The 18140-nt window shown below is 40.9% G+C and overlaps 3 protein-coding genes across 7 annotated transcripts; all 3 read right to left on the reverse strand.

The window, feature by feature from the left end:
- Positions 1 to 529: 529 nt before the first annotated feature.
- Positions 530 to 8217, reverse strand: LOC127771208 (regulator of nonsense transcripts UPF3). Of its 2 annotated transcripts, none has more exons than XM_052297053.1 (13): positions 7728 to 8217; positions 6670 to 6776; positions 5430 to 5525; positions 5224 to 5322; positions 5049 to 5128; positions 4856 to 4960; positions 3933 to 4017; positions 3044 to 3141; positions 2496 to 2964; positions 1820 to 1885; positions 1598 to 1716; positions 1431 to 1484; positions 530 to 1306 (listed from the first exon to the last, which is right to left on the reverse strand). In XM_052297053.1, exons 1-12 carry the CDS (start codon positions 7886 to 7888, stop codon positions 1446 to 1448), a joined length of 1524 nt encoding a protein of 507 aa, XP_052153013.1. In that variant the 5' UTR covers positions 7889 to 8217; the 3' UTR covers positions 530 to 1306; positions 1431 to 1445. The 2 variants fall into 2 exon arrangements, with proteins under 2 accessions (XP_052153013.1, XP_052153012.1); XM_052297052.1 differs by having other exon boundaries at positions 3915 to 4017.
- A 1166-nt stretch (positions 8218 to 9383) lies between these two features.
- On the reverse strand, positions 9384 to 12279 carry LOC127769324 (MEIOTIC F-BOX protein MOF-like). Its single transcript, XM_052294875.1, has 3 exons — positions 11293 to 12279; positions 9760 to 10155; positions 9384 to 9623 (listed from the first exon to the last, which is right to left on the reverse strand). The coding sequence occupies exons 1-3, from the start codon at positions 12277 to 12279 to the stop codon at positions 9384 to 9386; spliced, it is 1623 nt and encodes a 540-aa protein (XP_052150835.1).
- Positions 12280 to 14093: 1814 nt separating this feature from the next.
- On the reverse strand, positions 14094 to 17834 carry LOC127769640 (MEIOTIC F-BOX protein MOF-like). Of its 4 annotated transcripts, XR_008016826.1 has the most exons (5): positions 17699 to 17834; positions 16358 to 17240; positions 16128 to 16280; positions 15185 to 16041; positions 14096 to 15085 (listed from the first exon to the last, which is right to left on the reverse strand). XR_008016826.1 is itself a non-coding variant. In XM_052295245.1 (4 exons), exons 2-4 carry the CDS (start codon positions 17195 to 17197, stop codon positions 15847 to 15849), a joined length of 1188 nt encoding a protein of 395 aa, XP_052151205.1. In that variant the 5' UTR covers positions 17198 to 17233; positions 17699 to 17834; the 3' UTR covers positions 14094 to 15846. The 4 variants fall into 4 exon arrangements, 3 of the variants coding, with proteins under 3 accessions (XP_052151205.1, XP_052151204.1, XP_052151203.1); XM_052295245.1 differs by having other exon boundaries at positions 14094 to 16041; positions 16358 to 17233; XM_052295244.1 differs by having other exon boundaries at positions 14094 to 16041; positions 17668 to 17834.
- Between the last annotated feature and the right edge of the window lie 306 nt (positions 17835 to 18140).

An 18140-nucleotide genomic window follows, 5' to 3' on the forward strand; every position in this document is an offset into this window, starting at 1 on the left:
TCCCGAAAACTATAGCTTAATGAGCACACTAATATTGAGATCTTTCTTTCCTAGCTATTGTCGTATCGAATGCAATGAAAATTTTACTGAACTGCGAGATAGTAACAATTTAAACACTTGATAGTGTTGAATATATTTGGTTTCCAAGCTTAAACAAATTTCGGTTGTGTTTTTAAGAGTAGAAGCTTTCAAAATTAATAATTTTCAACAGGTTAGCATTGGCAATGGTATGTAGTTTGAACACTTCTCCCTCTGTTTCACAATATAAATCATTCTATCATTTCTAGCATTTCTTATATTCATATAGATGTTATATATATCTAGATTCTTTTAACATCTATATAAATGTGAAAAATGCTAGAATGACTTACATTGTGAAACGAAGGTAGTACCAAATTTTGGTAGTGTTAAAAGTAGCAAAAACTGAACAGGCCATAGCTCCACAAGAACAACTGCTCTTTTCCTAGCAGGAGAAAAATACATTCAGAAAGAAGAGATTAAGGCACCCAACGAATTGTTAACAATCACATTTCATAGAAGCACGAGAACTTGCTCAAGATTAAAACAGCAAGCACCTTTGATGCTGTACATCATATCATCATTCTTAACAATACCCCCATAATTATCTGGTGAAACATTAACAGGAAGACGCACACCATCAACCTCCACATGTCAAAACAATACCACATCCCGTTACTCAGGGGGGGCAGGGGCACAAAACCAAAATGAGATGCCACTTTGCACTCTAGGGTAACTTCTGTTGGTGACCACGGTCGCAGCCGCCTAAACAGTGGATTCTCATAATCTATCAACTAATTCACTTTTATTTAGCAAACCAGGCAGTCTGATAACTTTTTTTTATCTCTTTTGTAGATACATGGCACCGCTAACCTGCGAACAGTAGTCAGAACCAGACCTCTTCTTTCTCTAGAGATATGTACACCCATCTCTGATTAGTTGAGGTCGTGTATATTCTCCAGGGGTCTCAGAAATATGTGACCACTGTCACGAGGGTAATGATGCCAACCTAAATCCTTCCATTGCTCCAGAATAGCAACCTTGGGCCCAAATCAAATCTCACCCAAAGCAATCAAGAGCTACCTAAAGTGGGTTATGTTAATTCACTATTGCTGTGAATCAAATCATATAAGCTCCCTTTTCAGCTAAAGCTGAGATTTCGATTGACAAATCTGAGATTGCACTTCATGGAAGCATATGATCGGGGGCATTTTGTTAACAGTACTTCACAGGATCAAGCTGCAAAATCCAGAACTCCACAACTTGCAATATCTGTTTTGATGAGTATCTGCAAAAGAGCAAATAAATTAGCGTGTATTTGGTGACACACTTCTAGTAATTCTTTTTCTTGTGGTGCATGTGTTTTGATAACCAAAGACCAAAACAAAATTTCTGGACCACAAATAGTTTACCATCATTGGACAAGATCACGTCGCCGAGCTTGATTTTTGAACCCACACTTGCCTCTACATATAACATTCATATATTATAAGAAATCTAGTGAATAAAAATCATTTCACGCAAAACATAGGCCCTTGAAATGTCAAAGGCAGAATAAAAAACTATATTCTGATCACACCTCATGAGCACCATAGTTGGCAGAGGCTCTCTTTGAAGGCTTTCCATCAGATGTGCTTGCAGAAATTTCCATCTCCTTCAGACCACGAGGAGGACCACGGCGGTTAGCATGTCTATGTCCTGAATTGAAGATTGACAGTATTAACCATAGTACAGAAAATGATCTGGAGAACAGTTTGCATCATTTTTCATGGTCATAATTGCAACAACTAAATATACAAACCATTCTCCACAGGGCCTCCGCGAATACCACCATGACCCCTTGGGTCTATTTTTCTCTCTCCATGGCCTGCTTTGCATCATCAAGTCACATAATTAATAATAGGGTGAATAACCAACATGATCCTTGAACTTTCACTTAAGGATCAATTTAGTCCTTGACATTTCATATTGGCCAAAATAAGTCCCCAAACTTTATAGTGTGATTTAATATAGTCCTTGGACCCATAAAAATGCCACGTGTACATGCCACATCACATGTGCATGCAAATTCAACATTTAAAATGTCCATTCTACCCTTATACATTCTCCATAGGAAATAAATAAAAAGAATTAAGAAAAAGATGTTGCATTGGTAACTAAAGAATGTGTCATTTTTCTTTTGTTTTAAGATTGCTTTCTTCATGTTTTCCTTTTTTTTTCTTTTTTCTATAGAAAATGTAAGGGTAAAATGGATATTTAATTGTTGACTGTACATGCATGAATGATGTGGCATGTCCATGTGGCGTTTTAAGCCACATGATAATCTTTAGGGATTTGTTTGGACAACGTAAAACATCAAGGACTAATTTGACCCATGAGCAAAAGTTTAAGGACTGAATTGGCTATTCACCCTCAATAATACAATAACTCAAGAACTCAAATGAACAGTAATAAAATCGCTTCAAAAGGAATCTTACCATCTGCTTGCTGACAGAAATTTTCACCAGAATGTTGCTGCATTGGTGAGAACTCAGATGACGAGGAATGCGTCCCACCTGATGCAGATTTGTCATAGCGACGAGGGGCCCATACACCACGATCAGGCCTATCTCTATTTCTAGCATGTCTTTCAGTCTTTTCACTGATGGGCCCAGAACCATGGAGATGACTATGTTTGTCATCCAAATGGTTTTTCTCAGCATTTTCAACTACCTGATCTTTAACAATGGAACGTGGGTTTGGAATCCGTGGTGGGCGCTTCTCAGCTGTAATTATGTGACCTTCCTGATCATGTTGAGACGTAACCACATGCCGTCCTTCCTTGTTTGAAAGTATAGTCTTAATAATTCTGCCACTGCCCTCAAGCCGCGGATCTTGCCTAGAACTAGATTGTGCAGCATTTTTCATAGGGGTCCCTGACTGCTGCTGAGATGTGACATCAGATGTCTGGAAAAAACATATCAAATGACAGTCAGTACAGTTACCAACAAAATGGTCAAACTATTCGTGGAGCTTATATACTTACATTAGAATCGACCCTTGCTCTTCCTTTCAAAAGCACAATTTTCTCTTTTTTGTTTTCCGCGACATGAGCAGAACCAGAAATCCCGCCACTTGTAGCATCTACAAGACAATTGAACGAAACAGCAATATTAACAACTAAAAAGGAACTTTCATCAAGACATATGGGCAGAAAGTGCAAAAATAGCATACATCAACAATTTACAAATTGGAAGGATAGAGGCTAACAGAAGACGACAAGAATAATACTATACACTTCTTGGAAAGGTAACTGACTAATAGAACTCCATGCAAAGACAAAATGATGGAAGTTCAAAATGAAATCCATTTTCTATAGGATAGGGCATTGACGTAGTGTAGCAAAAGTAGATGTCACCCAACAAGGTACGCCATTGCCATAATTGGATGGCAGGTAGCCATACAAATGTCCACAGGCCTATCTCAACACAATAGCTATTATGACAAATAAGTAAACAAGCCCAAACTAAACTTGTCTATGTTGATGGTGCTTTTAGCATTGCAGTGGTTTTAGTTTTTGTTTTGGAATAGTCATAAAAACAACTAAGATTTAACCTATTTACTTAAATTGTACAGGTTTCATATAGCTAGATTTCACCATGCAACACAGCATAATAAGATCAACTTGATCTTGCCTCAGTTCTCACAGAATTGAATCAATCAGTGTCATCACCCTATTACCTAACTCAGCTCAAACTATACATTAGTTGATACAACCTTTTATCAGCATATATAGGCATGGATATGTTATAGCAGAGAACAGATACTTAGTAATAATCAATAAAATAAAAGGACATGTTGATATGAATGGTTACAACAAAGTTATAGTGATTATCTATTTCTTGAATCAGTACCACCTGAAGTTCCAGCAGTACCTTTTTCCCTCTGCGCATGCTCGTCTCTCTTTGGCACTAAGATATAAGTTGGCTTCTCCTTAGCATTCTCTCGTAGAACATATTGCTGAAGATCACATGAAAAAAAGACAAACAGTAGCTTGTCATAACCTCATGGCATAGTTTTTGTGCGGAATGAACTGGGTACTTTTTATAACAATGCAGCATGAAACCCAAAATAACCAAACTGAGACACAGTGCACTGTTTGTTAAATATAATAGCATAAACACTTGCAAAGGTTGAAAAAGAATAGATGAAAACTCACAACAATAGCCCAGAAATAAAATATACTCCCTGCATTTCATATTATAAGTTGTTTAACTTTTTCCTTAGTCAAACTTCTTTAGAAAAATATAATGAGATTTTTAACACAAAACAAACATATTATCAAAATATATTCAATGCTAGATTTAATGAATCTAATTTGATATTTTAGATGTTAAATTTTTCTATAAACTTGGTCAAACTTAACAAAGTTTGACTAGGAAAAAAGTCAAAACGACTTATAAGATGAAACAGAGGGAGTATAAAACATATAAGAGCATACAATACACAAACAGTAGCACAAACAGAAATGCACACTGGGGACAGGATTTTGTTTTGAACAAAGAAAACATGACATAGGTCGATAGTACAAACAAACTGAAATTAGGGCGAACACCATGGCGAGAAAGGGCAATAAATATTAAAAGAAATAAAAAGAACCTATTGTGAAATAAAATAAATGGGTCCCACCTCTTGTGACCATTTAAAATAGTAGTATTTCGTGAAGAAAACATGACATAGGATGTGTTCATTTCATGAAATCCAAGACCAGACTATGAAAATATATGCATGAAAAAATGAAGCCCCACCTCTTGTGGCCATTTAAAATTGTACTATTTTTTTCAAGCAAGAAATTTACCGTCGAAGCAGAGGTCCTGCGCTTCTCAGAACCCCTTTTAGAAGGACTAGGACTGCTAGTAACAACACCCGCAACTTTTCTACTGAGTCTACTACTTCCAGATCTCTGTAACATGTGGAAGTACTAGTTAGCCGACCCTCAAGTTGATAAAATATAATATAAACCAATACTACAGTTTAATGAACACGTATACCTGAGCCATACTCTTAGCTGCCCTTTGCTGGCGAACATAGACCATAAGAGGCGTCACAACAGGTGGTTCCTTTCCAGCAGCTGCAATAGTGATCAAGTTGATAATAGACCCTTCTTTTATGCTTGGCATCTTTGAAAGGCATAATTATAATCTGATATTACAAACAATACTTTACCTGCCCTTTCAGCTTCTTTCCTTTCGAGCTGAATTTCAGCACTTGGCAGATGCTCAGCAGGCTTTGAAATCGATTCAAGAAACTCCAAGTATTCCGGATCTGGATATTAAATCCCAAAAAAGATGCCAGCTAAGTTTGAAGTAATGATAAATATGAAATTGTGTCACCTACAGGATGGAGAATGAGATTAAATGATTGTCTAGGACCTTTCATTATAGTTCCTTGACGAGCATCTTTCTTCGTGTTTGACTTGGGGACCTGTTGCGATGGTGCATATTCCACAAGAGCTTTAAATTGAGCACCTGACAGGAACCATAGGCCGCATGCATGACAATAAAATTTAAAACAAAAAAGCATAGTCCAAAATTAAATTTACAAGCATGTGCTTGACTGTTGAAGGAAAACTCAACACCTTGATTACATTAAAAGTATTAACTTATGTTCCGACCTAAAATATATCACATTATAAGCAGTGCTTGCTTGCAACCATCAAAAGTCAACCTCTTTTTTAACTTGAATACCAAAAATAAGAAAATAACTTAACATGAATGTCAATTATACCAGCATGCTGAAAATAGGCATCTGAAAATGTTAAAATGCTATGAAGTGTATAAGAAAGAATAGCAATAACATACATCAGTAATCAATAAATAGTAACAAAAGGTAGTGTTTGTAGGATGGTCTCCAGCCTCCAAAATGCAAGTTAGGTTATCAATTTCTACTGTGATATATTTGGAGAACCTAACAGAAGTATAGTATTATCATAGTACTTTATTGTCACAGCATTACACAACATTAGACAAGTATGTTGGCAAATACTTAGGTAGCTTGAATGCATATTCAACTGTACTAGTAAAGGAGAAAAGACCAGAATACACCACAGTTGCCCCCAAGCTTAGATATAAAGGAAACTCTGTGCTTAGGAATGGAATAATTGGACAACATATAAAAGGAAACTTATAGCAAAATCAAGTACCTAGAACGCTATAACAGCCACAGTGAGACCTCTATATCTCTAATAACACCAAAAATGGTAACAACAATGTTGGGCCTTCTCAATTTAAACTATTTCCATAATATTGGAATTTATATAGTTACAGTTGAATATTTTCTTTGCTGCGCACTAATCAAAAAGGGAAAAATAATACTAGACATCAATAAGTTGAATAGGGAAAAATATGCAAAACCTACTGTTTAGTCCCAAAATCCTATTCGACAAGATCAATCTCCAATTCAAAGACTATGTAAATGCTCAATAATTGCAATTTCATTCTGATTCTCTATGTTGCACTATTAGTTTGTACAAAGATCCACACTGCTTATATTGCTGCATGTGTATCTAGTTTTGATAGTGACAACATTGACATAATCAGAATATAAGTTCTGAATCCTGAATATAAATTTGCATGGCAAAAAGAAACGTTGGTACATAAATGTGAAAGTTACCCTTTTCATTCACAAACACATGACCATTGAAGACCTCAGCAAATTCAACGACATCTTCTGGGCCCTTGAAGTTAAGGTAGAGTCGAGAATATCTGTGATTCTTTTGGCTGGACAAGCAATAACATTGTCAGAAAAATGAGAATAAAAATGAAGTGGAGAATGCCACTATCATTTAGCTTCCACGGCAATGAGTTAAGAATTGCAGACATAACAATTGAATCACTAGCTACATACGAATGGCCACAGTACGTTGCACATCACTCAGCACAAACTAAAAAAGGCTCAATGCTGCCAAGTAGTTTTGCAGTGTGCATGTTTTCTTATAGGAAATTTTCTCTATAACTAGCATGTCTTAAGGCAATCCTACAGAAGCATAAAAATGAACAAACAGAACAAAACCTCTTACTCCAGCAGCCAAAATGGCAAGGTAAGGTAATTTTTTTATAAAAAAAAAACATATTGACCTCACTTATACTAGCTGCAATCAAAAGCACATTTAGTTCACTTACAGCTAAAATTATGCAACAAAACTAAGAAGGTGGGCACTATCTCCAAGCAATAATTTGGTCACAGCTAATATTAAATCTAATAAGAATAAACTAAAATACACCTCCAAAATATCCTAGTTACAATTTGAAGTACACAATCCACTATGCTTCGAGATCACAACAACGCGAAAGAACTGTAAATGGCCCACAATCAGTTAGGATTGCAAACTTAAAACTCAGTAACTACTTGATCACAGCAACCTATTTGTTGCTAGACATAACCAAATGCACTAGATAGAGGCAAACAGTCCAAACTTGTATCTGTAAATTGCACGATTATAGAATGCTAATTGCTGGCCACAGCTACTCAATCAAAACCAGCCAATGAAATCTACTAACGAAATTTCATGGGGTGGTACCTCCCCGTACACAATTCGCAGGCTAATAAACAGCTTCGAACCCAATCCCTAGCTACAGACCAAACGTGCCCCCGACGCCCCCCAACCACACGCACGCACGCACCCGCACGACGCACACGGAGGGAGCAAGGCGAGAGGAATCGCGCGTTACCTGGCATTGCCGGGGCGGAAGCACGACCAGTCGTACCGGCCGCCGAAGCGCGCGTCGACCTGTTCCACGACGGCCTGCTGCGCGATCGCCGGAGGCAGCCTCCGGAGCACCACCTTGGTCCGGTGCGCCGGGTCCTTCACGTGCGCGCGCGCCGCCGCCATCCCCACCCAACCCCCACCCCCGCGAGCAGGAGGGCCCCGTCCCCCCCGGCCCAACCACCACCACCACGCACCCCGCCGCAAACCCTAGGGCGGACGGGGCTCACCTCGCATCAGCCGCGCGGCCGCCGAGATCTGGAGGAGGAGGAGGGGGTTAGGGTTTGGGAAACGATGGGATTTCTCTCGCCTCTCGCTCGCTTTCGTCTGCTGCGCGTCGTCGCCGTCGTCGCTGGGGTTTGGGTTTGGGGGTGGGAAGGGAAATTTGGCAACTGTCGGAGATTGGGGGAAGAGGAAGAGAGGAGAGAGCGAGGTGGGGGAAAAGAGAGAGAGAGAGAGAGAGAGAGAGAGGAAAAAAAATAAGGAAAGGAAATTAGATAAAAGGAGGGGATATAATTGGGGATAAAAGTTAATTAAATCGGAGATTAGGAAAAACCGGGGGCAGTCAAGGTGCGTCACGGAGGAGGGCGACCCAGGAAGCAGAGAGTGGGCCCAGCATGAAATTGGGCCTTCTCGCCAGTCAGGCCTGGCCAAATCTCAGGCTTCTCAGCACGGCCGGCCCAATCTAATTTAAGCCCACAAACCAGGTACTATGGCCTTAATTTGTCCAAAAAAAACTAATGGTCTTGGATTTTTTTTTCTCAATTACAAACCCATGGGCAACCGAATTTTGATTTTGAAGATAATTTTGAGGTTTTCATATCGTAGCTTATTTTTCAGAACTGGCTTTTAAATTGCTAATCCGTAAATGAAAAAAAATATTCATAAATTATTTTTTGTTGCTCTGTGTTTACGACTTATCACTTTGTTTGGGCCCAACGATCAAGCTGTAAAAGTTTATTTTAACAAACGGGCGACACGTCAATTTCATTCAATAGATATCAAGCTACAAAAGCTGTGCATTCGTTAGCATCAGGAATTCAGGAGCTTTGTATCCCATGGTTGGATCATAAACGAGTGCGCTTCGTAATTCGTATTGCCTGATTACAGTAGAATACTACTCCCTCCGTTTCAAAATGTTTATGTTTGACACCGTTGACTTTTTATCACGTGTTTGACCATTCGTCTTATTCAAAAAAATTTAAGTAATTATTTATTTTTTTCATATCATTTGATTCATTGTTAGATATACTTTCATGTACATATATAGTTTTACATATTTCACAAATTTTTTTAATAAGACGAACGGTCAAACATGTGCTAAAAAGTCAACGGTGTCAAATATTTTGAAACGGAGGGAGTATAATTTTACATCCATGACTTGGGGTTGGATTGTTGGATCCACCACGCTCACATACCACTCACTCTAATAAATCTATGAATATCATTAAAACAACTTGTTACAAATGGTTTCAATTTGCTATTATGAACAGTATATGTGATTATCCATTCATGATTCATGCGAGAAAAATAGTAAGCGATTAAGTTTCGAAGTAGACAAACTGTACGCGATAGATTAAATACAATGGTTTTTCCCAACAACGGAAAACAACTAAAAATACTATTGATATCCATCTACTTTCTTAACTTTGACAGTAACATCTTTCAATTTTCTTGACATTATGAACAAAACCTTATTAACTTCCTCAGGATGTTCATCTTTGTCTTCATCTTCGTCTTCATACTCATCTTCTTCGCCATCATGGTGATTCACATCTTTGTATATGATATCCACAAACTTTAAGCTGGAAGAGATCTTCAACTTAGGACCATGTTTCCTAACATCAGCACCATTTGAGAACTATTTTCGGCAACGACAAATGTATATTAATTAGTAAAACCAAAGCAAATATTAATAGAGTCAAAATTCTAAAGATGTATACATATATTGCAAGGTAAATTAACTAAAAGGAAATAAAAGTTTGCATGCTGTTTACCTTGCAATTCTGAAGAGTGAGCTTCTCCAGCGCAGGGGTGTTCTGCAGGAAACGCCACAGCATTTTCATGCTGTTATTTACATGGATATTGCACTCGCGAAGCACCATGGTTGTTAGGTTAGAGAACACCGGCAATCCGCCATGGTTGTCATCCAGCATTGTTTGCAACAGGGGCATAGGTTGACGGTGTTGCGCCGCCCAATTAGGATGCTGGTAATTATAAGGTGGAAAGAGAGGATGGAGTGGTATATCATAATACTGAACTGGTTGTTGATACTGAAAGATGGGAGGCAATGCTTGATAATACTGAGCTAGGTTGTTGTCTGGATTATGATAGTGCTGGCCTGCTGGTGCTTGATTGTAAGGATCATTTCCCTCTCCTTGCAATGGCATCACCTGAAATACAGAAAACCAGGAGTAGCTAGTTAATTATAGGAACAGTTAATTAGTTCAGAATTACCAAATCAATGATAATGTAACAGGAACAATCCCTCTAGAGTCTTTGTTATGTCCTCGAGGCACCAAATTTTACGAAATACTATATACGGTATCTCTCAATGTCCGATCTCTCTTTAGGGCGATATACGACTATGATACTCCTTGATATCTCCTCAAGGATAGTAACATTTCTCTTTTATTTTATACGGTTCGGTTTCAGTGCCAGAAGTAAATGTTTGCATCCTCGGTATTGGCATGAAACTATTTTTCCCGAAATTTCCTTCTTGTTTTTAAATTTGGTAGAAATCTATTTAAATTGGACCAAAATTTGTTAAGAATTCAAAAAAAATGTTGTTCCGAAATTTCTGAAATACTCCTTTGGCACAGATGTTTCAAAACGAAGTACTCCCTCATTTTCATATGAGTCGTTTTACTCTTTCCCTAGTCGAAATTCTTCAAGTTTGAAAGAGTTTATAGAAAAATATAGTGGTATTTTCAACACAAAATAAATATATTATCAAAGTATATCTTATGTTAAATTTAATGAAACTGATTTGATATTTTAGATGTTGCTAATTTTTTCTATAAACTTGATCAAACTTAATAAAGTTTAACTAAAGAATCAAATATAAAACGGAAAGAGGAATATATATATATATATATATATATGGGAAACTATTCTAATCCCTCGAGGGGATGTTCCCTCGTTTGCTCAAAAACCATCTAAATGGTTATGAAAAATTCTGGAAAAATTTGACAACATTCATACAACACATATATACAACTTCACAAAATCTTAAGTCCAAACTCAACTCACACGTCGAGATATAAAAAAGACAAATTCAGCGTATGAATAGTAGTGTACTGTTTATATCTAAATTTGTCTTTTTTGTTTCTCGATGTGTAGATCGAATTTGAACATGAATTTTAGTGGACTAGTAGGTATCATTATACTCTACATTGTCAATTTTTTTCAGATTTTTTCACAACTATTTGCATCGAATTTGGAAGAAAAAGGTATACGAGAGGATATCCCCTCGAGGGATTAGAATCCACTCCCTATATATATTGAGAATTGAAGGATTTGACGCGTACCAGTCCATGAAGGCCTGACAGCTCTAGGCTACTGACGTGGGAGATGCCAGCAAGCAGATTGCAAAGAGATTTCAGCAAGCTCATCCTCTGCGTAATCTGCGGCTCAGGTGCATGTGCATCAATGGCGGTGGCGTGGAAGACTTGGATCGATGCTTCGACGAGGGACGGCGTGGGCCCCTCCACGGCGAAGGCGGGCCAGTTGGGCTCGAGGTAGATGCCGAGGCGCAGCGAGGAGAGGCGCGGGGCGGAGATGACGACCACGCCGCCGTCGTCGCCGGTGAGGTAGCCCGCGCCGCCGCCGCCGCCGCAGCGCTCGACGGCGAGCTTCTTGAGCGTGGCGGAGGCGATCCGCGCGAACGGGTAGTGGGCTGCCCTGAGCTCCAGGTCCTCCAGGACGGGGAGCCCCGACCCCGAGGCGAGCATCGCGTCGAACCCCGCGGGGAGGGTGACGCCGTCGAGGCAGAGCCTCGTGAGGCGGCGGTGGCAGCCGGAGGGCAGGGACAGCGGCAGCGCCGCGAAGAGCGGCGCCGCGGCGCCGCCGCCGCCGTAGTGGCGGACGACCTCGAGCGCCGCCGGCGCGTGCATGACCATGGCGCGGCGGACCCACCTGCCGTAGGTGGTGCGCTGGCATCGCTCGTCGACGCGCAGGCGCAGGGCGTCCAGCGGCGCGGCGGCGCTCCGGCGGAGCAGGAGGTTGTCGGCGAAGTCCTCGAACCTGGCGAACTCCGCCGCCAACAGAGCCGCGTGCTGCTGCTGCTGCTGCGTCGACGCCGGCGGCGGCGACCAGAAATCCTTGCAGTCGACGTCGAGGCGCGGCACGGAGCGCCAGAGGTGGCGCCACCGCCGCGACAGCACGCACGTCTGCACCACCTGCCGGGCCTTGAGGTGGGACAGGATGTCGTGGAGGAGGCAGTCCGGCAGCTCGCTCAGCCGGTCCTCGGCGGCGGCGGGAGTACGCTTGCGCTTGCGGGAGCCCTCGATCTCCATGGTCGACGACAATGGCGGACGCCCCCAGCCGAGCCGCGCCGCGCGCGCGAAGTTGTGAGTTGTTGCTTTGATCGATCGGATCTGAGTATTACGCGGCGCGCTAGCTGTTCCATCTTGTTTAGCTTCGGTAGCTAAACGTACTGGATTAGGCTTCAAAACCGGACCGGACTGTTGCATATCCGCGGTCGCGGTGGCAGGAGATCGATGAGATCATATGATCATAGTATCTTCCGATCTTCGTTAATTTCCAACTACCACTAGCAAACCTGTTGGTTTCCTATATCTTCGCGAGTCCGCATGTTCGTGAGTACCGGTTGCTACTCCCTCCGTTCCAAAAAATATAAGTCACTAACACTCTTAACCCAAAGACCAATAAATAATTATTATCATCTCCTAGTTTAGATCATCCTAATAAATACTCCCTCTGTTCCAAAATATAGGGCGCAACTACTTTTTAAAGGTGTTTCATAATATAAGGCGTGCATGCATGCATGATAATTAATTGCAAATTCTCTCTCCTAGATTATTATTTTTTAAATCAAGATGCTTAATTCTATTGGGTGCATGTATTGTATTAGTTGGGATTATTCAAATAAAGAGGTGATAATAATTATTTCTTGGTCTTTGGATATAGGGTGGCTGTGTCTTATATTTTGGAATGGAGGGAGTATAATACATGCATCCAATAGAATTAGAGATCTTAAGGATGGAGGATTTAAAAAAGTACTAATTTAATGTAGAAGAGGTCCTAATTAATTAATTATATGTATGCATGCATACAATTACTTCATCCGTTCCATAATATCAAACGAAACAAATTAATTACTTCGTCCGAGCCGCGCAGGTTTCTCTTGCTGTTGCCGTCGACCGACGGCGACGCCCGTCGTTCTGCACTTCTGCTTCTGCTGATGCCTGATTGCTGCCTTTACTCTATGATTCCATGTGTAATCTGTTGCATGTTGGCTGTTGCTGATTCAGTTGGACCATGGATGAACCCAGTCGGACCATGGATGAACCGATGAAGCCCGAAGGCACGAAGATGCAATAGTGTGTTCCGACCAGGGTTTCCCAAACCGTCGGGGCCAAGGTTACCGTGCCCCGGTGATAAGCACGGTTATCACGGTAACCGCAAAAAACCGTGCAAAATTTATCAAAAAATTAAATTATTTTTAAAATTTATTTGAATTTAAGGAGGTTACCGCGGTATTTATATTACCGTACCCCCAAGGTAAGCCCGGTAACCGCGCAGTTACCGACGGTAAGGGAAACCCGGGTTCCGACGCACTTGCGGACTTCCCGTGCATTGCACACTTGAACGGCACTGCGCACTCAAGTCGGTAATTCAAACCAAGATTGAAAAAATACTACTCCCTTCGTCCCATAAAAAACGAATCTATGACCGGATGTGACATATTCTAGTATTACGAATCTAGACATATGTATATCTAGATTCATAGTACTAGTATGTGTCACATCTGATACTAGGTTGGTTTTTTATGGGACGGAGGGAGTATTCACTATTACGCACCTGCGTCTAGAATAAAGAGGAAGGTATATAGGTTCTTTCGAAAAGTAGTCATGGTATATTCTCCAATGATCAGCCAATTTATCAAGATCAATCACCTCATGTCTAAAGACAGACCCACTCCTGTCGATTCTTCAATGTACTTACCATACATTATTTGAACCACCTCAAGAATATCAAAAATAAATCTATTGTCATCATTCAACGAAGACTCATCATTCAATAGCATTAGGATGAGGTTGCTTCGACCACTCATCTACCCATGGGTGCTTTGACCACTCATCTACCCATGGGTGTATAAACATGTACATCCTGGATCATTATAAAATATCAGTCGATCAATACAACTTTCGGCGTATCGTCACCCTAGTTTACTCCCGGCGAGTTCTTAGTTTCGAGCATGGGCTACGTTGGTTAAGTCCGACCTCCGGCGAGAAGTAAGTTACATCACCTTCGCTTACAACGGCGTGACTAGGACTTCCTCGGTTAGGTCCAATATACTATTCGGGCCGAAGCAAGTGTTCCCTATCTGATATATTGTCTCTACTTTTGATTGCATTGTTGTTTAGAGTAACATCGACTTAGAACTTCCTCGGTTCGGTCTGATATTATGATCAAGTTGATGTCTCTTTAAACATAATGCTATTTTAAGATAGATTTGTTATATCTATCACGTTTGCTTATATCTCATACTCTCTCTCAGTTAGTTTTGATCTTTTAGATTGCTACTGATAATCTAAGTCTTGTTAAGCCGAGAGTTTTTAGGCTTATGTTTCATCGGAGTACTAGCCGATAAGTTATCTGGTTACTGGTTCTAAGTGTTACATTGGCTTATAAAGATTAGTCTAGTTGTTAGATAAATCTATATATATATCAACTTCAATTTTATACTATCTTGGTTAAGTCCAATCTATCAAGATTGTCTTTCATAAAGAAAGGTTTGCTAATAATTATACATAAGTTAGTTTTAACCAATTGTAGCAAAGGCTTCATTTCTTATATAACTATTTGAATCTATTTGTATCGGACTTCCAGCCGATCCAATTCTACAACAAGCTTTCAGGTAATCGTCCAAAGTCCCATTAACATCAGTTGGCATCAACAACCAAAGGCGTTCAGCGCTAAGTACTGGCACCGAATCCTTCAATCGATTCTACACCAAGCTATCGGCTATCAGCAGACACACGCTTTTGGCACACCCGAGACTCGAGTCTGCAATTGTTATCAACATCTGGGTTTCCAAGTCTCCAACAACCGATTGTTCAACCTATCGGCTAATCGCTGCTACATCAATGTCATGTCAGTTGCACGATCAAACCTCAGGATCAAACCTCATCAAAATCTAGGATCCTACATTGGAACTAAGCAGATTTTCCATACCTCAGGTTGGCGCGATCAACACACATCTCACACGTTAGGCATCTGACATGTTAGGCAGAAAATTTCGTGACAACAGGTACCCTGTAGTACTAGTTCCTTGAGGTACCTGTAAAAATTCTGTATGATCAAGTATAAGTTCAACTTACGACAAAATCTAAACATCAGAATGGAGGGGCTTTGAGAGAGCACACCATGAATTAGGATATGAAACACCATTATACGTCTATACCCATATAAATCTGCTGTTTATTAAATCGTTTTGTTGATAGTATGATATAAGCTGTAGAGACGTATAAGTCCTAAAAAAACATGGCACAGCAAATTTCAATAGAGACGTGCTTTTGCTGTGCTCATTGTAGACATTGTACTAGGCAACCAGGAGCATGGATCATCATACGTTTTGAACATGCTCTATAGTAAGAAATTGGTCTGTTCATAGCCATAAGTATCAATCGCTATCACTTCATTAACCTAGCATCACAGCGCGCAAGAACACATGCAATAGCTAACAGAACAGAGCAGTCTTAAACCGATTAGACAAGTCAAAAGATAGGTGCATTTCAACTACACAACTGACAGTGCATCGGAAGACAGACAAGACATGTGAATTCAGGAGAGGCCTAAGAATCGGTCATCACAAAAGAGGGCCTGAACTAACCATACTAACGATCAACTTTGCTGAGTTTTATGTTGTTAGGAAGATTTGCTGAATCGTTCAGCAAAAGCCCGACCAGTTGGAGGACATCATCAGCATCGTAGATGATTTCAGTAAGCTTTAGGTTCTCACACCGGATATCCACCAAACGTGTTTTCTTCGCCTTGGCCTTCCCTTTCCTTTTCTTAGAATCCTTTGGCAGCTGTTCGCAGTATAGTAAAGGATGTCCAATAATGAGCCAAATTTAATTATGTAAGAATGTTAAGGCCAAAATAAGAGCATGAATACCTCGCAAAGCCGCAACGTGAGCTTCTCCAAATTAGGCGAGTTCTGCAGAAAGTGCTTCAATAACTGGAAGTTGTCACTAAGATCACACTTGTCAAGGGATAAGATCTTGAGGTTCTTGAATTCTGGTAACTCAACCGGTTCCTCAGGTATAATCTGAAATATATAATGCTGAAATGGCACCACAAGGTAAACGTATAGAAGAAGCAAGTCTGTGAAGACAGAATACATACCATTGTCTGAAAACCTGACAACTCTAAAGTTGTCACATTACAGGGGCTACCAAGAAACTTGCTTTGATTGTGTTGGAAGTTCTTTCCGTCGTAGGTGGCTGAAACAAGAATGGATGCTTTCGAAAGGAATGGCATTTCATTTACAAAGAGACCGCCGGGGAAAAACCACAATTTCACAATAAGGCACAGGGAGGCAATGGCAGGAGCCGTGACAACCAGTTTGGAAGGACAAAGCTTGCTGTCGCAGCTGTCGATTACCAAGCTCTTCAGTGAGTGGGACGTGATCTCATTGAATGCAAATCTGCATCCTTTGAGATTCAAATCCTCCAGAGAGCAGCACATTGAGCTAATGTGCTTTGCGAACAGATCATCCAGACAAATGTTAGAAAGATGTAGTCTTTTGAGGCTCCAAGAACTGCAGCTCAATCCCGGGCGAGGAATGCCAGGAACCTTGGTGTTATACTTGATGCTGCGACGAATCCACCTAGATGCATGTTGACCCCAACGATACACATCATTAACATGCAGCTGGAACGTATCCAGGTGTGCAATCTGGTGATGAAGCATCAGGTTGTCCGCAAAATCCTCAAAATTCTGCCACACCTCATTGTCGCCCTGTGCAGCTTCACCTGTGCTTTGGAACTCCCGATGATCTACATCGAGGCACTGCACGGTGCGCCAGAGGTGCTCCCACCTCTTGGACAGCATGCACGTCTGCACCACCTGCCTGGCCTTCATGAAGGACATGATGACATGGAGGAGGCAGTCCGGCAACGCGCTGAGCCGATCGACGGCGACGCCGCTTTCACGGGGCCGCTTTCGTGTGGTGTCCAGATCCATGGAGACCTGGAGAGCTCTGCTCTCGGAGCAATTCCACTACAGTCTACAAGAGTGCCAAAAATATTGCATCAACCACAGTAATCCCCATTTCCATATATATAGCGAATTCACAAAATCAGCTTAAGCTTGAAAAGGAGATGCAACTAGCAGATCATAGTGGCTGATGCAGGATTTCAATTATAAAAAACCCTCTTTTTTTTCCTGGTAACGGCTTATTATCCCCAATCCCCTCCAATCTCCACGGGATATATAAGGGATTAGACGAACAAAAGCCCTATAAATTCTCCACTTCCATTTCTTACCTGAACCCACACAATCACCAAACTTAAAAACGGGAGATCGTTTGCTACATCAGTAACTGAATCAAGAATTTTCCAACCAAACTCAAAGCATTACTCCAGTACATTGGACTCGACCGAACATAAATAAACATTAGAGAGGTTTGAAGAGATGCAGGAAAAAAAATAAACCGTCGGAGAGATGGGATCGCCGGGGACTAACGTCGGAGCAGCCGGCCGTCGCTGCACAAGGCCCAGCCGCGTCGCCGGAGTTGGCGGAGCCTCGGAGATAGCGCGCAAGACCGATGGAGTCGAGACCCACGGACAGACGACAACTCCTCGGCTCCTCCGGACGGAGAAAGGGGAGGACAAAAGGGAGAAAATGGGGGGACCCCCAGACGCTATATACGGCTGCCGTCTACCATTGATTTTCAATCGGGCTGTTTGTCCATGTCATATTGGATGGTTGGATATTAATTATATTAGAAGTATTAAATATAGACCAATGATAAAACTTATTTCATAATTCTAGACTAATTCGCGAGACGGATCTATTGAGCCTAATTAATCCATGATTAGCCTATGTGATGCTATAATAAATATGTGCTAATTATAGATTAATTGTGCTTAGAAAATTTGTCTCGCGAATTAGCTCTCATTTATGT

Source organism: Oryza glaberrima, chromosome 4 (assembly GCF_000147395.1).
Source record: "Oryza glaberrima chromosome 4, OglaRS2, whole genome shotgun sequence".
Classification (NCBI taxonomy): domain Eukaryota; kingdom Viridiplantae; phylum Streptophyta; class Magnoliopsida; order Poales; family Poaceae; genus Oryza; species Oryza glaberrima.